Below are 21,426 nucleotides of genomic sequence, written 5' to 3' on the forward strand. Positions count from 1 at the left end.
TCTATGGATGTGAACCAGTCGCCTGGGCGTATGGAGCGCACCAGAGACTCGGCCGTCAGCATCTTGAACTGAAAAGACTTGAGGTGCCTGTTGAGTATCCGCAGGTCCAGGATGGGACGTAGACCCCCCCCCTTTTTCTTGACCAGAAAGTAGCGGGAGTAGAACCCGCTGCGACGCTGGGCCAAGGGTACCTCTCTGACGGCATCCTTCTCCAGCAAGGAAGCTATCTCCTGTTGGAGAATCAGACCCTCCGGACCCCTGGCGTTGGTGAAGATGACCTCTGAAAACGCCGGGGGTGTTCTGGCGAACTGGGGTCTGTAGCCCTTCGCTATGGTGTTGAGGATCCACGGGGATGCTCCGCACCACTCCCACAGTGCCAGGTGCTTGGCTAGTGGGTTCTCTCCGGCTATGGGAGGCACGCCCCGCCTGGAGGTAGTGTTCCCTGGCATGTCGGAGAAAAATTGGGCATGACCCGTCTCCCCAGTGGCGTTTTGGTACGCCACTGACCTTATGCCAATATGCCCTGCCCCACTGCATCGGGGGGGCCCATGGGGCCCCCGTGGCAGTGGGTTCATGTCCACCCCCCTCCGTGGATATTGTTTTGTTGTCTTTTTGTATTGTGTACTGTACTACAGAAAAAAGTGCTGTACTTGTGCAAACAATATCGAGGGACCTGGCTACAGGGACGTCCAGGACGCCCACCTGTGCCATGGTCCAGAAGCGCATTGCGGGCGGACTGGACGTGCAGTCCGAGACTGCTACTTCCGGTGCTGGGCCCGGCGCATGGGGGGAGGGTAGGGTGTGTGTCACTTCGGCTGCTGGTCAGGGCCTCGCAGCCTGGACGCTGCACCTCCACGTTGAGGGTCATCCTCTCGAGTGCGCCTCTGAAGAGGTCTCCGGGGATGATAGCACCCTTGGAGAACTCTCTCTGGGCAACGGGATCCAGACCAGGTGAGGCTTCCAGCCACCTAGAGGTGATGGAAGCCGTGGCCATAAGGCCGGTCAGGTCGGTGAGTCAGTACGTGAAGGTCACAATTTTCTCATGTAGGCGACGAACTCTAGCCAACTGTTCAGGAGTAGGGGCGTGGCCCATCTCCTGAAGAAGGGAGCTCTGGGAGCCCTGGAGTAACGTTGAAGCATTGAGATGCCTCCCAGACGCTACTACGGGGGGAGGGACACGAGAGCAGTGCGGAGTAGCCGGGAGAGTCATGGGCTCCTTCCAGCTAGCCGTGTAATGTGCTCTGAAAAACCTGGGACAGGGGAAGCAGTGGTCCCCCGACAGTGATTTTTGTCGTGTACATACTGTGCAGCTTGGCCACAGACCCACCCATGGTGGGGGTCTGTGTCAAGAGCTTTTGCCTTTCTTTGGGGAGCGGTCCCGGTGTGCAGTCTGGGGCTGCTACACCCTGGACGGGGCCCAAGGCATGGGAGAGCGTCTGAGCACGCTCCTCCTGGAGACGGAGTTGCAGGGTCCGATTGGCCCCTCCAGAGACGCTGTGCCGGTCGTAATCCTGGCAGCCGTCATGTTGGCTGTTGGACAGCAACGTGAGGCATTCAGTGACCGTAAGAGAGCAGCGTGAAACAATAGCCGAAGTAGCTCCGATGCTATGGCTATGTCATAGACGAGTTGGTGTGGCACCTTGAAAACAGCCTATCTGGAATGCTAAACATGCTAGGGTGGCGTCGGCCATCCAACGAGGTTGCTACTCCCGACCTCGAAAAGGTTAGCTAAACAGCTAAACAAACCTAGCTTCACAATGTACATACCTGTAATGTTGAGGGAAGCAGTCGGTTGTCGAGGGTCGTTGGGGAGCCACGTCGATTGAGACTCGTGCCTTCGGCCGCTGCGTGAAGTAGTAGTAGTGTCGGTGGAGGCCTAGGACTGCATCCGACACCCCGTTGTCGCAACCACCGGCTCAGGGGAGCCTCGTTGGTGGGCTGACGAGATCCCGCTGGAGGGAGAGCAGTACCCAGAGCAAGCCGGCGAGGCCTGGCTGATATCTTGGGTCTGGCTCCACAGGTCTGTTTACCAGTGAGGTGAAGAGCATGTGGAGCTTGTTGTTGGCGGTCCGAGCCGCCTTCCCGGCAGGGGAGGAGCCCAGGAAGGACTCGTCACTGTGTCTCTGAGACGCGTCAAGGTTGAGGGGTCTGAAGAGAGAGGACGAGGTGGTGGGCTGACGAGATCCCGCTGGAGGGAGAGCAGCACCCAGAGCAAGCCGGCAAGGCCTGGCTGATGTCTTGGGTCTGGCTCCACAGGTCTGTTTACCAGTGTGGTGAAGAGCGTGTGGAGCTTGTTGTTGGCGGCCCTTATCACCCCCGCAGGCCATCTTGGGTGCTGGTGTAGCTTGAAGAAGGAACCAGCAGTCCAGGACATTGTAGAAACACTTCACTTTTAAGTTATAATATAATATCATTATAAAATAATAATATATAATATAACCAAAATGTTGTGAGGAAAACTGTCTGTAACTCACAACCGGATAAAGGAGAAAAGTGGCGGTGGAGTAGAAGAGTAGGACTCGTGGTGCTCCACTGGGAACTGGGGAGGGCTGTCGCCACCCCCGCAGGCCATCTTGGGTGCTGGTGTAGCTTGAAGAAGGAACCAGCAGTCCAAGACATTGTAGAAACACTTCACTTTTAAGTTATAATATAATATCATTATAAATAATAATATATAAAATAACCAAAAACGTTGTGAGGAAAACTGTCTGTAACTCACAACCGGATAGAAGAAGAAAAGTGGTGGTGGAGTAGAAGAGTAGGACTCGTGGTGCTCCACTGGGAACTGGGGAGGGCTGTCGCCACCCCCGCAGGCCATCTTGGGTATTGGTTGTAGTCTGAGAAGAAACGGTAACCCAAGAGGAAACTTCTCTTTTTTTTTTCTTTTTTTTTTTATAGTTATATTATAATATTATTGTTTTAAAAAACTAATAATATATAATACAACAGTAAAAAAGTGTGAGGAGAAAATCTGGTACTCACAAGGTTGTAGAAGACGGTGAGGATAAAGCTATAATATATATAATATTATTGTTTGACAACTAATAATATATATATATATTACAACAATAAGAGGATAAAGTCACAGTATATATATTATTGTTTTACAACTAATAATATATATATTTGCAACAGCAATGTAGTGTGAGGAGAAGGATCTGGTGCTCACAAAACAGTGTTGAAGAAACAGGAGTCCAAACAGAGAGAAAACCACGTTTTGCAACTGTGGCTGCTGTTTCTAGAAGGGAAGGCCGCAAAGCCTGGGACTCGCGTAGCGAGGCCGTCACGCTGTTGTTGTATCAGGTCCGACGTACAGCAGGGCTTCCGTCGGCAGCGTGGATTGCGTCACGTAGAGTAGGGCCGTGGATCTCTAACCCGCACGTGCGAGGGACGCTAGAGAGGGCTAAGTTAGCGCCTGACGGCTGGAAACTTAGCTAACGTCTCGCGGAGCTAAGAGGCTAGCGGCTGCGTTCGCGGGAGCTAGCTAACCCAAGGGGATAGCGAAACTGCGGAGGCTAGATAGAGCAGCGCTGGTTAGCTTGTAGCTGGGCAGGAGAGCTAGAGAAAAAACTTCGGGCCTCGTTCTAATGCTTATCAGCTTATGGTAGTGCTACGTTGTGCAACAGTAGACTAAGGCTAAGCTAGCAGAACAAAGGGACGCAACGTGGCTAGCAAGGGGGAAACAAAGTTTCGGAGATAGCTAGCAAGAGGACAAACCACAAGCCGCCGTACGGCCCGCTTGAGTTTTAATGTCCTTAAAATAACTTACTGGCTTTTAAAGCTGGAACGTCCGTGAGTGAGAGAAGGACACCAACGTAGGACTGCGAATTTCCGCGGCACAAGTTTGAAACCCGTCCTTTATGGAAAACAATTTTCAACAGTCGAAAAGGTGATTCTCTTTGTTTAAGACGTGTATGCGTAGCACAGAAAGCGAGGAATGACGTTGCTCAGGGCGGACCTTAGGTTATATACCCAGTGGGTGGGGACATAACCAGTGTTGCCAACTCTCCAGTGACGGAAGTAGCTAGTGGCTCCTCGAAAAGTCGCTAAAAGTCGCCAGGGGTGGGATATGCGCGCGCGTAGCGCGCGCCGCCCCTAGCGACTTTTTTGCGTCCCTAGCGACTTTTAGGCGCCCCTAGCAACGAAAATATGTAGCCAGCCCAGAAAAACATTTGTCATTTATGTGCACTTAGTTTGTATCATCTCTTCATTTGATAACACATTGTTTAAACTCATTGTAATATAAAAAAAACATACCTCAATTCAACTAATGTTTAGAACGCTATTTTGTTCCGATCCATACAGGAATTAGAAGGTTAATACTTTATGCATCCGAGTGTGTATTTTATTTTTACTAGCAGACTAAACTGAGCTGCCAGTACTTCCTCCTTTCTTGCTCTGTCGAGCTCGAGGGGCGCGTTCGGAAATACCGCACCGGAGCGCACTCGCCTAGGCAGAGCAAGAAAGGAGGAAGCACTGTTAGACAGTCTGTGCAGTGTGCACATAACCGAGCCGAGGAAGCCACTGAGCCTGCTGTGACCTGTGAGCCAGACCAGACGCGCCGACCACTTTTAGTTTTGCCAATTTAGCGGATTTGAGGCTGAGAAAAAAAAAAAAAATGATTTTATCTCTGGCGCATATCTGGCGCCTGTCAACACGATTTGTCCCCAATTCACCAGGGGAAAAAAGCTAGATTTCTCGCCAGAAGCTTTTCACTAATTCAGTCGCTAGGGGGGTCTGGAAAGAAGCTAAATATGACGACAAATCCGCTAAGTTGGCAACACTGGACATAACCACGCCATGAGCGACAGTTCACGATCCAATGGAATTGTTCCGTGAGTGTATGTTAGGCTGTGTGCCTGCGCCATCTAGTGGCTTGGACCCCATATGACTCTCTCCGAGAGGTACTTAAGATAACATAACTGCACCCATAATGTTTGTGTCCTTGTGCATTTTCCTTTGTGTGGACATAAATAAATTCTTAAAATGTGTGTGTACGTGCGTGCTTTGCAAGAGAGAGAAAGCAACTGTCATTCACAATATTTGTGTAAAGTATAATATTTATTTCAGCATAATATCAAGATTTCAGGGGGATATGAAATGAACATTTTACAGACAGTATAAGAAAACAAAATAGTGTCGTTGACTAACTGACAGACAATCTCTGTGCATGCATGATGCATCAGTGAACCCATTTCCTCGTTGTGCTCAGGGCATACTTGCTTCGAATCGACATACATGTTCAGTTCTGTTAAACCCAGCACAGAAAACACATGGTTCTGCATTACTGCCCACAGTCCTCCCATGAGACACAGAAGAAAATCATGAAATTAGTGAGGACCAATTACTGTATATGAAGATAGGTTGACAAGTGGTGAAGGGACGGTCCTTTAAGTTTAAGTCCCTGTCTAAGGAGTATTCCTTAACTATTCTGTCTTTTTCTGGATGTTTTTCTTTGTTTTTGAGACCAGTCAACCCGAAATAAAGGACAAAAAAGGTACCTTAGAGCTTTTAGATCTGCAATTTTTGCCAAGTTGTCCAAGTCATTAAATTAGTCCCACTTTCCCATGTGTTGCCTCTGTGAATCCATTACCATTAACAGTCTCTTTCTCTCATTAGACACAGTCTGCCGCCTACAGTAGGTATTGGTAATTGCACTGACGGAGAAGAAAGAATGTTCTTTGTTAGCTCCTAGTTGGCGGGCGCTGGCAAGATAAATGCAGTCACAAATGGATGGATTCATTGGATTCATTTTTCTAAAACTATCATATCAGTTTATCTATTCATCTATCGATCTTCTTTGACCAACAGTAAAGGTGGTTGCACACTGGACACGTTTTTCGGAAAACCGATGGAGAAACGCCGCTAAAAGTCAGAAAAACACGCTTGTGTGTGGGGACCATAACCCTCAGCACCCTGTCGGTTAACCGCACGGATGGCAAACAGTGTTCAGTTGGGTCTAAATTTCTCTAAAAATTAGAAATGTATAAATGGTACAGATTTTGTGGTATTTTTTAGATTGACTAAAAATAAATATTCCCATAACCTTTGATTGGGTGGTCAGCAGGACGCACGTTTGTGTGGGCTCTGCCCATCCCTGACACTCCCCCAGAACCGGCCCTGAAAACTCAACAATTAAACTTCACATTATTGCATTTCTCAAACATATTATTGCACCTATCACCCACATTGCACAGCCATCATGATTACCGCACCCTAAACCTACTAAAGTCCAATATGCTGTGCAATTAAATTAATCAGGGTTACAACTTACAAGTACGTCTGTTACACCCCCATATAATATTTGTGCTCCACAACTTTAATATTGTCAAGATTCCTTTTGAAAATAGCAGCTCTAACAGTACAAGCTCACAACGTGTTGCATCATGAAAGGTTTGTGAGCTTGTAGATCTGCTATTTTACAATAGCAGATGTATAGGACGATAACGATGTAAACAGCCAATGCTCATGTAGTCTACCGGTATCTATCTACTGTATCCCACCCTACTCAGTGGACGGCCTGGGGAGAGAGAGGAACAGGCAGCGTGCTGATGGTGACAGGGTGGCATGGTTTATTCATGGCCGTCTGTTCCACAAGGAATAAATGAGCTGGGCTGTAATAGAAGCATTGACACCATCCAGTCCTCTGTGTTCCACTGATAACGTACTGCCTCTGTTGGGCAGCATGTCTCCATATTGCATCTGTTTTGGTGTTTTTCTTCATAAATTAATGCTAACTAGTCCTGCCGATGTAGTGTGCGCAGCCAAACCATAGGCCTGTGCACTTTGGGGTTATGCAGTCGGTATGCATAGTTTAAAGAATTAAGACCGGGGCCTGGGCCGGGGCGTGGCTATAAATGCCTTCTAGATCAGTAGTTCTCAAGCAATAGTTGGCAACAGGAGCCAGTGCTGCCTCTTGCTCTATTGCTCAGGCGCATATTATAGGATGTAACTGGTTTACTCCACATAAACACACCAGGTCCCATTGGTTTAGCTCCAGACAAACTCATATTGAGTGACTAAACATACAATGAAATACAAAGCAGGGTCTAATGTAAAAGCTATGATCACTGAATAACATTGATGAAATATACAGTATACTGTATGAACTACTCTATTTCCTCAGCATTATTATCACATGCACGTACTTTCTAAATCACTGACGTGCATGGCACGGCATGGCACGCACGACACACACAGACAGATAATGGCTGCTACTCAGAATAGAACACAGGCACTTCAGACAGCAGGTGTGTGTGTGTGTGTGTGTGTGTGTGTGTGTGTGTGTGTGTGTGTGTGTGCGTGCGTGTGTGTGCCAGTGTGAGTGTGTGTGTCTGTGTGCGGCGTGCAAGCTCACATTGCGAGGCGTTGTGCGCTTGTAGATCTGCTATCTTAACTATTTTAAATAGTTTACTGTTTTAATAATAAAAAAGGTTTTGTTTGGTTTCCACCCAACAGCAACAATGTGTGTGTGTATGTGTGTGCGTGTGCGTGCGTGCGTGCATTCGCCGTGCATGTGCGTGTGTTTACAGACAGGGCCCGGTGAAGCCAGAGGTGTTGTCCATCAAGTGGTCGTCGGGTCATCGCTCCAACCGCAGACTCCAGAGGAACAGCAGCATGTCTCCCAACAACCCTCTCCTCAACTTCCTCAACGCAGGTGGGCGGGGCAAAGCCTCTGCATGTTGGCGTGCTGTGATCAGCTTGTCGTGCCACCTGCCTCGCTGTGTCGTGACGTTTCTTGCTGTGTGACTCACGTCGTGTCTTGTCGCGTCGTGCCCGTTTGTTGTGCATTGCATAGTTGCTGTCGGGCAGAAACCTCTTATGTCCAAATGAAGACTTTTTATTTATTTATATATTTATTCCATTCATTGCTTTCTTTAGTTTTAGTGATTTTCACCATTTTATTTGGACCAAAAAAAAAAAAGAACGCTGATGTTTTACAATCTCTAATAACCTAAAACATACAGTTATCCTTTAAGTTCTTTTTTTAATTTGAACCATGATGTTCTAACTTTGTGTGGGTTTTTTTTTGTAAATAAATGCCCTACTAGATCATACTATATGTAAAGTTGCCCGAACGGCCAAGGCTCCACGAACAGTCAGAACATGTAGGTTAAGGGTTAGCCGCAATTTGCAACTCTAGATTTTTTTACAATGGGCTGAATCTAGAGTTGCAATACCCTCCTCCATCCACTTCCTATTCATGTTTTTTGGTTTGTGATCTGCTGGTCTTAAATGACGTTAAACTCACCAACATTGCAGCTGCAGTCCAAGCTTGAATTATCCTCTTTCAATCTGCTGAGCTTGTTTTTCATAAAAATCCCCCGTAGAGATGTTATGAGCTACTTTCTGTCCAAAATATTCCAAGAGTGACAATATCGAGCCGCCATTTTGATTTCAGCCCATTGTAAAAAAATCTAGAGTTGCAAATTGCGGCTAGTTAAGGGTTTGTATTCTCCCCAAACTCCTCCACAAACCTTCAGACAGTTTTCTTCAGTGCAAAGACAATAATTCACATATCAAAAGTTCAAAATGACACACTGGTCAGAAATAGACCAATGAAATAAATACTTGGGCATACACAACTTTACTGAACAAGACCAAAGACGAGAACTCTCTTCAGGTTAAACCTTGGTCACACAAGGCCCTGTAGCTCTCCCTTAGGACTGTTACCCGTGTTAAAGCCCACAAACAAATGAATAGTCTGTCCCTGCAGCCTCCCTTAAATAGGAGTGGATCCTACCACATGACAGAATCAATTAACAACATTTCTTCTCAATAACTACTTATAAATAAATACTTCCATAAATAATCAATTGTATAAAAGTAACCTAAACATACTAAAGATGTGTTACAGTTAAACAAATATAAATAAGCATGAAAACTCAATGACCATTACTCAAAGCATAAGAAGAACACCCCTCCCCTGCACAGCACTTGGCCCCTTCCTAATCAAAGGGAAATGCCACCAGCAGTGCAGGAGAGACAATATTAGCAAACCATCAGTTTTGTCCTTAGTCCTTTCATGTTGTAGAGTCCCGCCCCCTCGAGAGAACCGGAAAAGAAATCCCCGTTCATTTTCCTCATAGACTTTTCAGAAAGTTTTTATTTAAAGACGTTTATGCCGCGGACAAAGCCAACTCTTGTCGTGACAAATCATGACAACAAACACACTAGAATTAAAGAATTAGAATTGTTGTTTTTCTTCTTTGTAATTATTTGTTTGGTCCAAAATATTGTGTGTGTTGTCATGATTTGTCACGACAAGAGTTGGCTTCGTACGATGCTTAAAAGGTCTTTAAATAAATAAGTTTTGAAATGTCTATGGGAAAAATGCATTGGGATTAATTTTCTGGGCCTGGCGTCATCATGAAAGGGGGCGGTACTGCTATATATATATGTGTGTTTGTGTAGTGATGTTGTGCTATTGCTACTGTACTGTATTGTGCGTACAGTACAGCTGCAGTGTGCTGCGTCGTCTTGTGTCGTACGTGATGCTAATTTGTGATGTCTCCCACGCTCTGTCTCCAGGGCGGAGAGCAGGCATCGCATGGAGTTCCTAATCTTCAGTGTGCGACGTGTGTTTATGCGTTTGCGCAAGTGTGTGTGTGTGTGTGTGTGCGTGCTTGTATTACTATACTCGTGAGGGCCAAATGTCCCCACAGCCAGGTATACAGTATAATTTGAGAAATAGACAATGTGAGGATTACGCCATTTAGAGGTTAGGTTTAGGGCAGGGGTGCCCAAAAGGTAGAGCGCGATCTACCAGTAGATCACTAAGGTTGTGCAGGTAGACTTTCATCCACGTATTTTTTCATTGTGCGCATACTTTCATTGCGCACATACTATTTTCATTGCGTACTTTCATCGAAAATACTTTTTCATCGTGCATGTACTTTCGTCGCATGCTTTTTCATTGTGTATTTTTTCATTGCGTATTTTTTCAGCGCATACTCTCATCGCGTACTTTCATCGCACACATTCATCACGTACTTTCATCACGCACTTTCATCCGTGTGTGTGTGTGTGTGTGTGTGTGTGTGTAAGAAAGAGACAGTGCAGAAAGATTGTTAATGTGTGGATTAATAATAGATCGTTTTTATCTCTCATTAGTCAGCTATGCATTCTGGGCACCATGCCCATTTGCATGTTCTGTAGGCCTAATGTCTTCATCACAGTAGCCACACACGAAGCCAACATGAAAAGCTCTCACATGAAAGCGGTGCCGATGCACCACTAGTCTTTCATCAGACCCCAGCAGGCCGGAGAAGCTCCCACTGTCATCAATGCACGTGACATCACATCAAAGCCTTAGAAAGGACTCAGCGCCATCAATACCTGTCATTGTTTACCTACAGCTTTGTCCACATCGTGGACAAAGCTGTAGATTTTCTCCCAAAGTCATTCAAACGTTTACTGGCGTCGTTGCGACAGTCAATACAATTAGCTAATTAACTTAGGCGAAAGTATGGTGGAGTGAGCTGAAGTTTGAGGAGAGAAAATAATAAATATTTGTGACAACAATGTGATGCAAGAGGTTGAGCCTCTAAAGTTGATAAGTTGTTAACTGAAAATGTTTCGTACCAATTGTACGAACTAATTGTCATTTATTATCACTTGTTTTTGTCTTGGTTTCTGTGTTTTTCCCTTGTTGTGATCTACTAGCTCACAACGTATCGCGCCACCTACTGAACTTCTAGATCTTTTCATCTCCATGTAAACAAGCAAAACAGTTTTGGTGTTAAGGTGGTCTCTCTCTCTCTGTGCCTTGCTGTCTGTAGGTGTGTATGATGAGGACAGCCAGTGGATTGTCCAGGTCAACAGACTGCAGAAGCTCATAGACCGACTGGAAAAGAAGGTGACTCCAGTCTCCAAAACACTGATCGTAGCTTACTGGTTCCAAGTTCTGTACATGCATGGTTGCTTATTGTGAAGAGATTAATAAGACCTCATGTATATGGGTTGGGGTGGGGGGGAGGGGGGAGCGTATGTGCTCAAGGGAGGGCAAAACATTCCCGAGATTCCTTGCGAAGCCCCGCGGAAGCATGAGCGTGCGTCACAGAGCACATGTTCAGGTCTGTAAGTCCTGGAAAAGATCCGCTGTGATTGGCCAGTAATCACTTGAGTGGTAGCGTGACGTAACGTGCCTTCCACTCTAAGTGGAAGGCAGTAAATTATTCCGCCCCTCCTTCGACACACCTCGCTCCAATGAACTGCAGCGGCCAATGAGGCATCTATTTTTTTAATATCTATGCTGTAACGGGTTTGTTTACGTTGGTAAAGTTGACAAATGGTGTAAAACAGAGTGAGAAATTACACAAACATTCTCTTTTTCATGATGTAAATATATAGCCCTATACTGTACATGTACGTATATGTTCAAAGATGTGTGTGTGTGTGTGTGTGTGTGTGTGTGTGTGTGTGTGTGTGTGTGTGTGTGTGTGTGTGTGTGTGTGTGTGTGTGTGTGTGTGTGTGTGTGTGTGTGAGATAGTGTTGTAACAGACTCTGTGGGTCCCACTGTCCCACAGGACATTGGTAGTGTTGTAGTGTTGTAACAGACTCTGTGGGTCCCACTGTCCCACAGGACATTCGTCTGGAGCCCTTTGAAGACGAGGTCTTGGAGAGAAACATCAAACCGGTTTGTTCTTCTCCTTCCTCCTCTCATACCTTCTGTCTCTGCCTCTTCCTCCTCTCATACCTTCTGTCTCTGCCTCTTCCTCCCCTCTGAGGTTCTTACTGTTCACCCGTTGTCACAGCAACAGCGCATGGGTTGAAACAATTTGTGAATCTATTTTCACATTATTCCCTTATCATCACCACCAGGCCCAAGGCAGGGAGGGAGATTCTGTTTTCGCCACTGTGTGTAGGCTACTGTGTGTCTGTGTGTCTGTCATGAATACATCATAATGATCCACATGACATCAGGGATTCTCTGGCGGAGATATGCGTTCTCTCTCTCGTCTCACTGGTTCTCAACGCGGAGTCTGGGGATACCCAAGGGTCCTTGAGAGGGTCCCAGGAGTTCTCAGTTAGATAAATTATTGTAACTGTAACTTGTACAAATGGAAGCAAATTGACCTTTACTGGTCCATTTGCTTCCATTTGTATGCTCTCAAAGCCTTTCTGTTGGACTTGACTGAACTGCCTGGGGAACGAACCAGGAGACAGAGAAGACAAAAAAGGAGAGACTTGTGGGGCTTTACTTTATCTTGTTTGCCAGGGAGAAATTTGTCTTGTACACAAAGACCTGTACTGCAGCATACATGCAATACAATACATGACAATAAGGTACACAGTGACACATATACTGTACACTGTAGCGTATAATTTATGTATGCTAAACACAAGGCAATACATAAAATGCACTTAATCTAGAGTGATTTACAGTAGAAGCAATGTAAACACAAGGTAATACATAAAATGCATAGACAGTGTAGTGCCTCATAATCAGGATTATAGGTAAACCAAGAAAGTCTCATCACCAGTCTAAGTATTATAATGTCAAATGTACATAATAGTATATACATGGAAACTATACAAACTGAGAGCTGAGAACACAGTGTTCTTCCACTGATGGAAGCTGAATAATTCGACACACGTTCATATAGTGGTATGGCTTCCTCTGCCCTCCCTGTAGCTGCGAGGCTGGGCTACGGCGTGTTCTCGACTCAGCTGAGAAGATTAGAGGCTGCCATCTTTCTCCCCCATCACAGCCCCGTCTTTACACTGACAGAGCCAGGGAGGAGAGGTGTACAGTACAGATCTCGGCTGCCTCTCGCATGCACAAGACCACGTCTTTGCTGAGCCGCTATGTCGTGGCGATGGCACAGAGCCATCACCGACCGCCTGCACAGTGTCCCATCTATGAATCTTCTTCCCCGAGCTCGGGGAAGTGTGTCTATGCAGATTAGTGATGACTGGAAATGTGTGGGGGGCAGTCTCTTTTCCTGGAAATGTGTGGGGGGCAGTCTCTTTTCCTGGAAATGTGTGGGGGGCAGTCTCTTTTCCTGGAAATGTGTGGGGGGCAGTCTCTTTTCCTTGTGTTTTGGTGTTTCAGAGGGGTCATTGCAGGGTACTACAGCATTTCGAGTGTCACTAAGTGGGTGTGTGACTGGGCACAAAGTCAGTAAAAAGAAACCATTGGAACAGGAGGCGAGCTTGCAGGAAAGAAAATAGACTTTGATCCAGCCCACTAGACAATAAGAAATACCAACATGTAGAACTGCAAAAATACAAATCAAAAACCAAACAAACAATTGATAGAGAGGCGAGGCAGAGTGACAACCTCTCCCCATGGCAGCTTACTTTATAGGCCTATACTGAGCTGTTTCTCTTATACTCTGCAGACTCCACCCTTCTATTTCCAATCAACCAACCACAGTAGAATAGCAATTAATCCACCCAAAGATGCTCCCCATGTTCTCATCAATCAGGCACACCTCAATCAGATCTTCAGGCACCAATCACACAAATTAGACACCTACGGGTTAACGTTACAGCTGTTCTCTTCCATGCAGAGACCTCTTGAACTGTATGTCGATGGAAAGAGCAGTTCCTCAACGACAATGATCAGATAGACTACATCCTAGATCCTTATTAGAACCTTCTTGAATAATACAACAATAACCTGATAATCTGAATTAAGTGTGCAAAAGCATACACTGTGTGTGGGTGCATTGTGCGCATGGGCGGGTGTGTGCGGGCGTGCATCTGTATGTGCTTGCGTGTGCTTGTGCGTGGGTTGGTGTGGGTGTGTGTGTGTCCTCGTGACCGGTGCCCGTGTGTTGGTTCCCACAGCACTAGTTTGCTGGCTGGCAGCTCTTGGTGTCTTTGGCAGTGTCCTGCTAATCTCATTCTCCTGGCTGCTATTTTCTGACTCACCCTTGGCATTCCATCATACAGATTTGTGTTGGTAACATGTGTGCTCTTATTGATGTTGAGTGCTGCACGCAGCATTCTGGTGTAGCACCCATCGAGAGACTTCTGCAGGGTTGGCTTCAAGGTCCAGCATTCACTGCCGTATAGGAGAATAGACTCTACCGTTGCGTAGGTAGGTTGCGTAGGTTATGCTTACTGTTATGTCTGAGTCATACTTGGTTGCACACCTCGTTGGATACCGACAAATAGCAGATCTACATGCTCAACACATCTGTGTTGTTGTGAGCTATTTTCAGCTTGAGTGTTATGGTTAAAAAGTGGCATTCATACATTTGCTGTTCTGAAATGTGTGCATGCGTGTGTGAGTGAATTGTAGATTTACATACTGAGTCATACTGTAACATATCATGGTGTATTATCTATAGACTATAGCCTATATACATTTGAGGATTCTGCCACTTTCCACACTCCACTGCCACAGTCAGAGTCTGTCATGTATGCACAGCATGCAGAAGTGCCATTTACTCCTGTGCCTCTGCTCTGACGTCACTCACTTCACCTCTGCGCTCTTCGCCTGTCTTCTCCATTCACGATCGCGTTGCCAAGTCATAGACCGTGACCTATGCGCAGTATGCGGAACCGTCGTCTACTTCTGTGCTCTGAAGATACTCACTCCACCTCTGCGGTAGCATCTTCACACAACACACTCCACACGCTGTGTCCACCACAATCACCTCCACAACGACACAGACTTTCACATCGCCTTTTCTTGGAAGACAATCAACAGCCAATTTCCACACCGCGCATACAGCAACGATGGCACCACGCAAAACAACACTTCCTTTGGCCATCGCATACACACTGCCAACAGATTTATCTCGCCCTGCAGAAACAGCAGCAGCAAACCCTTTTTTCTCATTTTACCTTATTTCTTCACTTGCTACGCAGTCACAGCAAACGCATACAGTGCTAGCTTCCACATCGTCCCAATATGTTTGTGTAAACATAATGTTCAATTACTCCACACAAATGTGTCCAAGTCAACACTTGCGGCTGCTGATGTCAATGTCCGCACTTTGCCATCGCTGCATGTATTCTACACTACACTCCACTGGACTGGAGATTGCAGATTCGGTCCTCAATGGATACAGAAACTGTCTTTGCGAGTGCATATGTGTGTGTGCAAATTACCGGATACACGTCCTTAAATTAACGCCCTAGATGCCCTACAAAACAAACATTTACATTGCCTGTCTGATTGGCCTATTGAACGTCCCCTTTCGTTACGCACGCGGAAGCTTGTCAAGCTTCCGCGTGCGTAACGCACGGAATCCCAAGGAAGGATTCTCAGGAAAACTTGCCTCCATTTTGCCTCCTCTCGAGAGACACACACCCCAGAGCCGAAGGAGGCGTCTACCTTTTTATGTCTATGCAGCATTCACTTCTTGTACCCATCATCCTCTCTGCCTCCTCTCAGGAAGTGCTACTGCTATGTACATCATTATCGCCATTACTTTAACCGACGTTGGCATTTTGTTGTCGCCTATATTAAACTCATTTTTCTCACGGGGATGTTGGCACTTTGTCACCTGTAGCGTTTCACAGGCACAATTAGACACATTTAATTAAAGGATGGATGACCTGGAGAGATGGCCTCAGGGCCTCTATGCGTTTATGAGGGGACCAAACAAGACACAGAACTAAATGGCATGCTAGTATGTTTCTAGGCTTTATAAAAAAATTAATAAATGAGTGGAGGTTCATCTGTGGAATACTGGCAGTGTGCACATGTGGTGCTGATGATCACACAGACCAACCCTCTTATTGGCGGCCACTCCTGCAGAGTGTCGATGCGCGTCGTGTCGTTTTATGATGGACACATTTTAATTACCTATCTAAAGCCCATTAAGCCTTATTTAATTAGGCTTCAATGGCCAAGCGAACGTCCCCAGAAGGCTTTTGGAAACCCCCCTGACCCTGGCTCTGTTTCCTTTTCAACAGCAAATCCTGATTTTATATTTTGTGTGTGTGTGTGTGTGTGTGTGTGTGTGTGTGTGTGTGTGTGTGTGTGTGTGTGTGTGTGTGTGTGTGTGTGTGTGTGTGTGTGTGTGTGCGTGTGCTTGCTTGCGTGCGTTCTCCAGCACATCCTGCTAGTGCAGCGGCAGCTGTCGGTGCTGGAGGATGAGGTGGAGGAGTTCCGCTCGGCTCTCAGACAGTACATAGAGAGTGCCTGCACCCAGACCGGCTGCTTACAGTCAGTTCACCTTCACCTCCTCTCACTCCACTGTGCTGTGTTTTGTATTGTGTCGTTTTTGCATAATGTTTAGTAGTATTGAACTTATTCATTATAATGTACCTATCCATTGTTAGGTATGCTCATATTATGATGACCACGGATGTGGTCTAAAAGTGTGAAAAACATATTTTTCATTTCACTACGCCTTTAATGAAATTCCACCCCACTTTTTCGATGCAAAATGACAACATGGACAGTTTGGACACCATGTGAATATGGTCTATTGCTGTGCCATGGCAATGTGCAACACAGACAATCATCACCAGTATTGCACTGACACACCTGATTAGCTAAAGCTGGGTATCTTACATCACAGTGTACTTTATGTAAGCAACGTGCACATGAAGTCGCTCGGTATTCAGTACATCTATGATGTAGGCTTCCAGGGGTAATGGGGTGATACAAACACAGAGAGAGGGTGATTAGTTTGTCCTGATTTGACAGCTGTCATAATTATCAGCCTCGAAGCTGCACGGCAGATGAGCAATTAGCACAAAGCTCAAATGAACATTGAGAACCAAACCTTCTGTCATGTGATCATCTCTCTAAAGAAGCATCTCCACAGAGACCAGTTCTCAAAAACAACCAGTAGTTTGTTTATTTGCGTTCCGTTAAATGCTCAGAGTGAAACACCATGACAAAACTACGTTTGCTTTTGTTTATTAAATGTGTAGAATACACAATAAATAGCCTACTACACTGCAGCAGTTAGCTAAGATATCACCTGTGCTTCACAAAATGTACAATTAGCACTGGATGGAAAACAACTCTAAATAATTAATAAATAAAATTGTGACTGCAACGTGATATATTTGCCCTAACGGCTTCACTTGCGCTCTTTCTCTCTATCTGTCTGTCTATCTGTCATTCTTGGCAGTATTGCAGTTCAGCGGCTGCCAAACGAATCACACTTCATTCTCTATGAGTTCTGGCAGCACAACAACGTGTGGAAGAAGTAAGTATATCTACACAGTACACAGTACCAGCTCCTGCTGTAGCTCACGTACATATACATCATCACAGCTCGGCCTCGCCAAGTTCAGAACATGCTGGAATGAACTGTTCTACTCCGCGACTAATGAGACCAATGATAGGCCGTGCTGCGAGGTGTTAAAAGTTCTCCTCATAATATCCTGCAGTATTTTATCACAAGCCAGAAATGTATATAAAAGTGTAAAAAAACGAAAATCTTGTGCTGCTGTTTTTGCTTGTAAAATGTGTTATATTGATTTTGGCAACACAAAATCCTTCTCAAATCTCATAATTACATATACCTAACATCTGAAACAAGTTTTGGTGCCTTAGTTTACTATGTGCATTTAGATCATGAAATGTAGCAAATTTGTTAAAGAAAATACTGAAACATATACACATAGAAAATGTAGCCAAAAGCTTATGTTTCATACTTAAAAAATGTCACAACCTACTGTGTAATGAAAGATATAAAAGAAAAGCAGCGCAGCTGAATAAAAATAAATAAGGTCAGAATTATTACGACATATGGTATGAAACATTTATACAAGTACCACAAAGTGTCACAGCATCTGACATTTGCACATTTGCACATGGATGAGGAGAACAGATGTTCGTTTTCTAGGCTGCCATGGTGATGATGATGACTAGATGTGTTTAGGTTATCACATTATCACATTTGATGCTAAAGACGGGTATACTCGTCCCATTAAATGAATATGTGAGGTGCTCTAGACAAGTATACTCGTCTTAAGATCGCCTCACTATTTTCCACTTTTGCTCCGGTTGCTAGGCACGGTTACTAGGGTCTCGTCTGCACTGCGTCTGTGCGACCCAACCACATTAGCTTCTGTAGACTACAGTGGTGGGGGGTATGTGATCATACTGTATGTCCAGAACTGTTACTTTTCAGGATTCCATTTTAGAAAACAGCAGATCTACATGCGTCTCCAGCTTGTGGATCTGCTACTTTTGTGTGACGCATTATGATCAAGTAGGGCGTTACAGCCAGACAGCGACAATGTATTTGTATGGTTGAATAAAGCTGTGTGTGTGTGTGTGTGTGTGTGCCCCGTGCGTGCAGTCACCTGCAGAGTGTGGTTGAATAAAGCTGTGTGTGTGTGTGTGTGTGTGTGTGTGCCCCGTGCGTGCAGTCACCTGCAGAGTGTGGTTGAATAAAGCTGTGTGTGTGTGTGTGTGTGTGTGTGTGTGCCCCGTGCGTGCAGTCACCTGCAGAGCAACTACAGCAAGACGTTCCAGAGGGGGAATGTGGACTTCCTGGAGACCCCAGAGATCATCGTCACCATGTTGCTTCCTGGTAGGACGTTTCTCGTGAAATGTGATCGAAATGCTTACTCAAACCAGGACGGTCACACCTTTAATTCTCGCCTTCCTGCATGGTTGGCCTACTGTACATGTGTGGGTAAAGGCCTATTCATAGTCAGTTTTCGGTGAAGAGGTGACCACCGAAAATTACAACATGACGTCACGCTGCGGTGGTCACCACTCATCACACATCTCTCTTTTTTGGTCACCTCTTTACGGAAAACTGGAATATGAATAGGCCTTTAGTCCTCTCATGGGATGTGCAGGGATATAGCAAGATTGCAGTTTAGGTTTATGTAAGGGTTAGGGGGAGGGTTTGTCGTAATCTGGATCAATCAGTAATGAGCTCTATGCACACACGCCATTTTCGAAAGAACTTGGGGCCCTTTCCCTACTTCCCTCACAGGTGTTACTAATGAAGGCTATGTTCCATTCTGGTCAAACAGAGTCAGGGTGCTGCTATTGTGCATAATTGGCTCACACTCTGCTACACCAGTGGGTCTCAATGAGTCCTTGAATGGGTTCCAAATGGCCCCGCACGTGTCTAAAAGTCTGTGAGTGTACAAATTGAACCCAATGGACACTTTGGGTTCCATTTGTACACTCTCAGAGTTATGGGGGTACTTGAAATGAAAAAAGTTTGAAAACCACTGTACACTACACTACACTACACTAAATGGAACAGAGCCTTAATTAGTATCATCGGTAACACCTGTGAAGGAAGTATGGAAGCGGACGGAAATAGTAAGAGTTATTCTGTGTGCATAGAGCCCTTCGATGAGGCAATAGGAGTCGGAGACAACATTCTAGGTGGTCCATCCCCGCTTGTCTTCTGTCTCCCACACAGCCTCGTGGTGGGTGCTCAACAACAACTGAGCGCGGACGGACCCCCCGCGCCCTGGATCAGCACCTCCTCCATCAGCACAGCGTGGTCACAGAGAAAACGGGTCCAGTTATGACGTCAGGATGTACAAGACAACAGCGCACACACATGCACACGCACCCACACACACATTTTAATTAGCTCTGTTCTCCGTTATGTACAGTATTGGGTGGTAGTTGTGCTGCTAGCGTGTGTCTGTTTAGTTTACACTCCTACAAGTTGCTGTTTCCAATGCGACGATCAGACGGTGACAGCGTCACTGTGTTTCTATAGTGTTGTCGTCTCATTTCACGGTTTCAAATGTATACAAATATTTTGAAAATAGCCGATCTACAAGCTCACAAGATGGGCTATTTTCAATTTGTAATAAGTTTTGTAATAATAATCAAAATGTACAAAGTAACTACTAGTAACTAAAGTTTTCAAATAAATGTAGTGGAGTAAAAGTACAATATTTGCCTCTGAGATGTAGTGGCGTAGAAGTGAAAGTACTGGAAATTGGAAATACTCAAATAAAGTCTATATACCTCAAAATTGTACTTAAGTACAGTACTCAAGTAAATGCACTTAGTTACTTTCCAGTTTCCACCACTGCCCACACCACTGCTGGTTGTTTTATGGTTACAAAAATAAGATTTGCTTTACAATTAGGAGAAGGTTGGGGTCGTGGTTATGATTAGACATTTAGAGCAGTGGTTTTCAACCAGTGGTCCTTGTTGGGACTCCAGGTGGGGCCCAGCTAAATGATGGAGAGTCGAGATCTTTAACTCTTGAGAGCGTAAAACTAAATGAAACTATATGGGTCCATTTTACACTCTCAAGAGTTAAATTATTGTTAAACATCTGCATTATTACATTTAAAGAAGTCTACACAATTAGAGAATGTAAAAGAAGAATTATTTTGATCAACTGTTGCCTGTTATCTCTCCTAATGGTACCAACATCAATACAGCATGGAATTGTGGACAAAATCGTATCCAACAACAACTAAACATTCTAATTGGATCTGAGAGGCTTAACCCATTCTGACCTGAGATCAGATTCATACGAGGTTTCCACTGGACAACACACTGGTCTGATGAACCCATTCTGACCTGAGATCAGATTCTAAAAATGTCAGTCGTTCTTCGATTTTTCAAAAATAGCAGACCTACAAGCTCGTAGCGCGCCACTCGGTGGCACGCTATGAGCTTGTAGATCTGCTATTTTTCAATAGCTAAAGCATAACATGATGCCAACACCAAAATGGGTGCCCGGTCAGAATGGGTTAAATGCCATCAAAGGGTGGTCCATGCGGCTTAAATTCCGCATGAATAATGGCTCTTGATATGAAAAGGGTTGGAAAAACCACTGATTTAGAGGTTATATTGATTTAGGGGCTATAGGGTTGGAGTTATGCTTGATTTATACTTACTTGCCTCAGAGGTGTGCACCAAAAATAGCAGATCTACAAGCACCACAACATGTCACGCTGTGATGCATTGTGAGCTTGCAGATCGGCAATTTTGGCTTCAGGGTTTATAGGGTTCAAAATGACAATGAGCAAATCGTCTCTGTCGGGTGGAAACCTCATAGCCTCAAAAACCTTACTTTTCAGGATTCAAATTCAAAAGCATCAACTTTTGATGCTTTTGTGTGACAGTAGTATGATCAAATGGGGCGTTAATTTACAAAAAACATAAAAAAGGGAAAATATGGAGTGTTTTTTGCCCGGCAGCAGTGAAATGGTAAAATTTCCTTAACGGGTAATTTAAACGTACATGTGTGTGTTTGAAAGGGTGTGAGAGAGACAATGGAAGAGATGACGAGCTCTTCTTGAGTCAAGTTGAGTGTTCATAAAGAGGGCCATTATACCAGTATTCTATCATTTCCATATTCAATGTGTCTGTAATGTGTGTAAATCTATTCGCTGTTTCAATCACAGTTGATGAATAAATATAATATTGTTGTTGTATTTCATGCGTATGGTCATGGGGAAATATATGCTGTTTATCTCTAGCAGTGGAATAAGTCAGTTGTATTTTTGGGAAAATTCCACATACTGTGTGTGTGTGTCTTTATTAATTTATT

The 21,426-nt window shown here is 45.0% G+C and overlaps 1 protein-coding gene across 1 annotated transcript in view; it reads left to right on the forward strand.

The window, feature by feature from the left end:
• necab1 (N-terminal EF-hand calcium binding protein 1) overlaps window positions 1-19,477 on the forward strand; it is a 45,452-nt gene extending 25,975 nt beyond the window's left edge. The window contains exons 7-13 of the mRNA XM_080786770.1: window positions 7,533-7,657; window positions 10,782-10,858; window positions 11,586-11,639; window positions 16,021-16,133; window positions 17,053-17,130; window positions 18,374-18,465; window positions 19,321-19,477. Coding sequence (XP_080642896.1) covers window positions 7,533-7,657; window positions 10,782-10,858; window positions 11,586-11,639; window positions 16,021-16,133; window positions 17,053-17,130; window positions 18,374-18,465; window positions 19,321-19,349 — 568 coding nt within the window. The 3' untranslated portion in view covers window positions 19,350-19,477. The remainder of the gene's footprint in view (window positions 1-7,532; window positions 7,658-10,781; window positions 10,859-11,585; window positions 11,640-16,020; window positions 16,134-17,052; window positions 17,131-18,373; window positions 18,466-19,320) is intronic.
• Window positions 19,478-21,426: the final 1,949 nt, after the last annotated feature.

Source organism: Protomyctophum bolini (assembly GCF_963924005.1).
Source record: "Protomyctophum bolini genome assembly, chromosome: 17".
Classification (NCBI taxonomy): Eukaryota; Metazoa; Chordata; class Actinopteri; order Myctophiformes; family Myctophidae; genus Protomyctophum; species Protomyctophum bolini.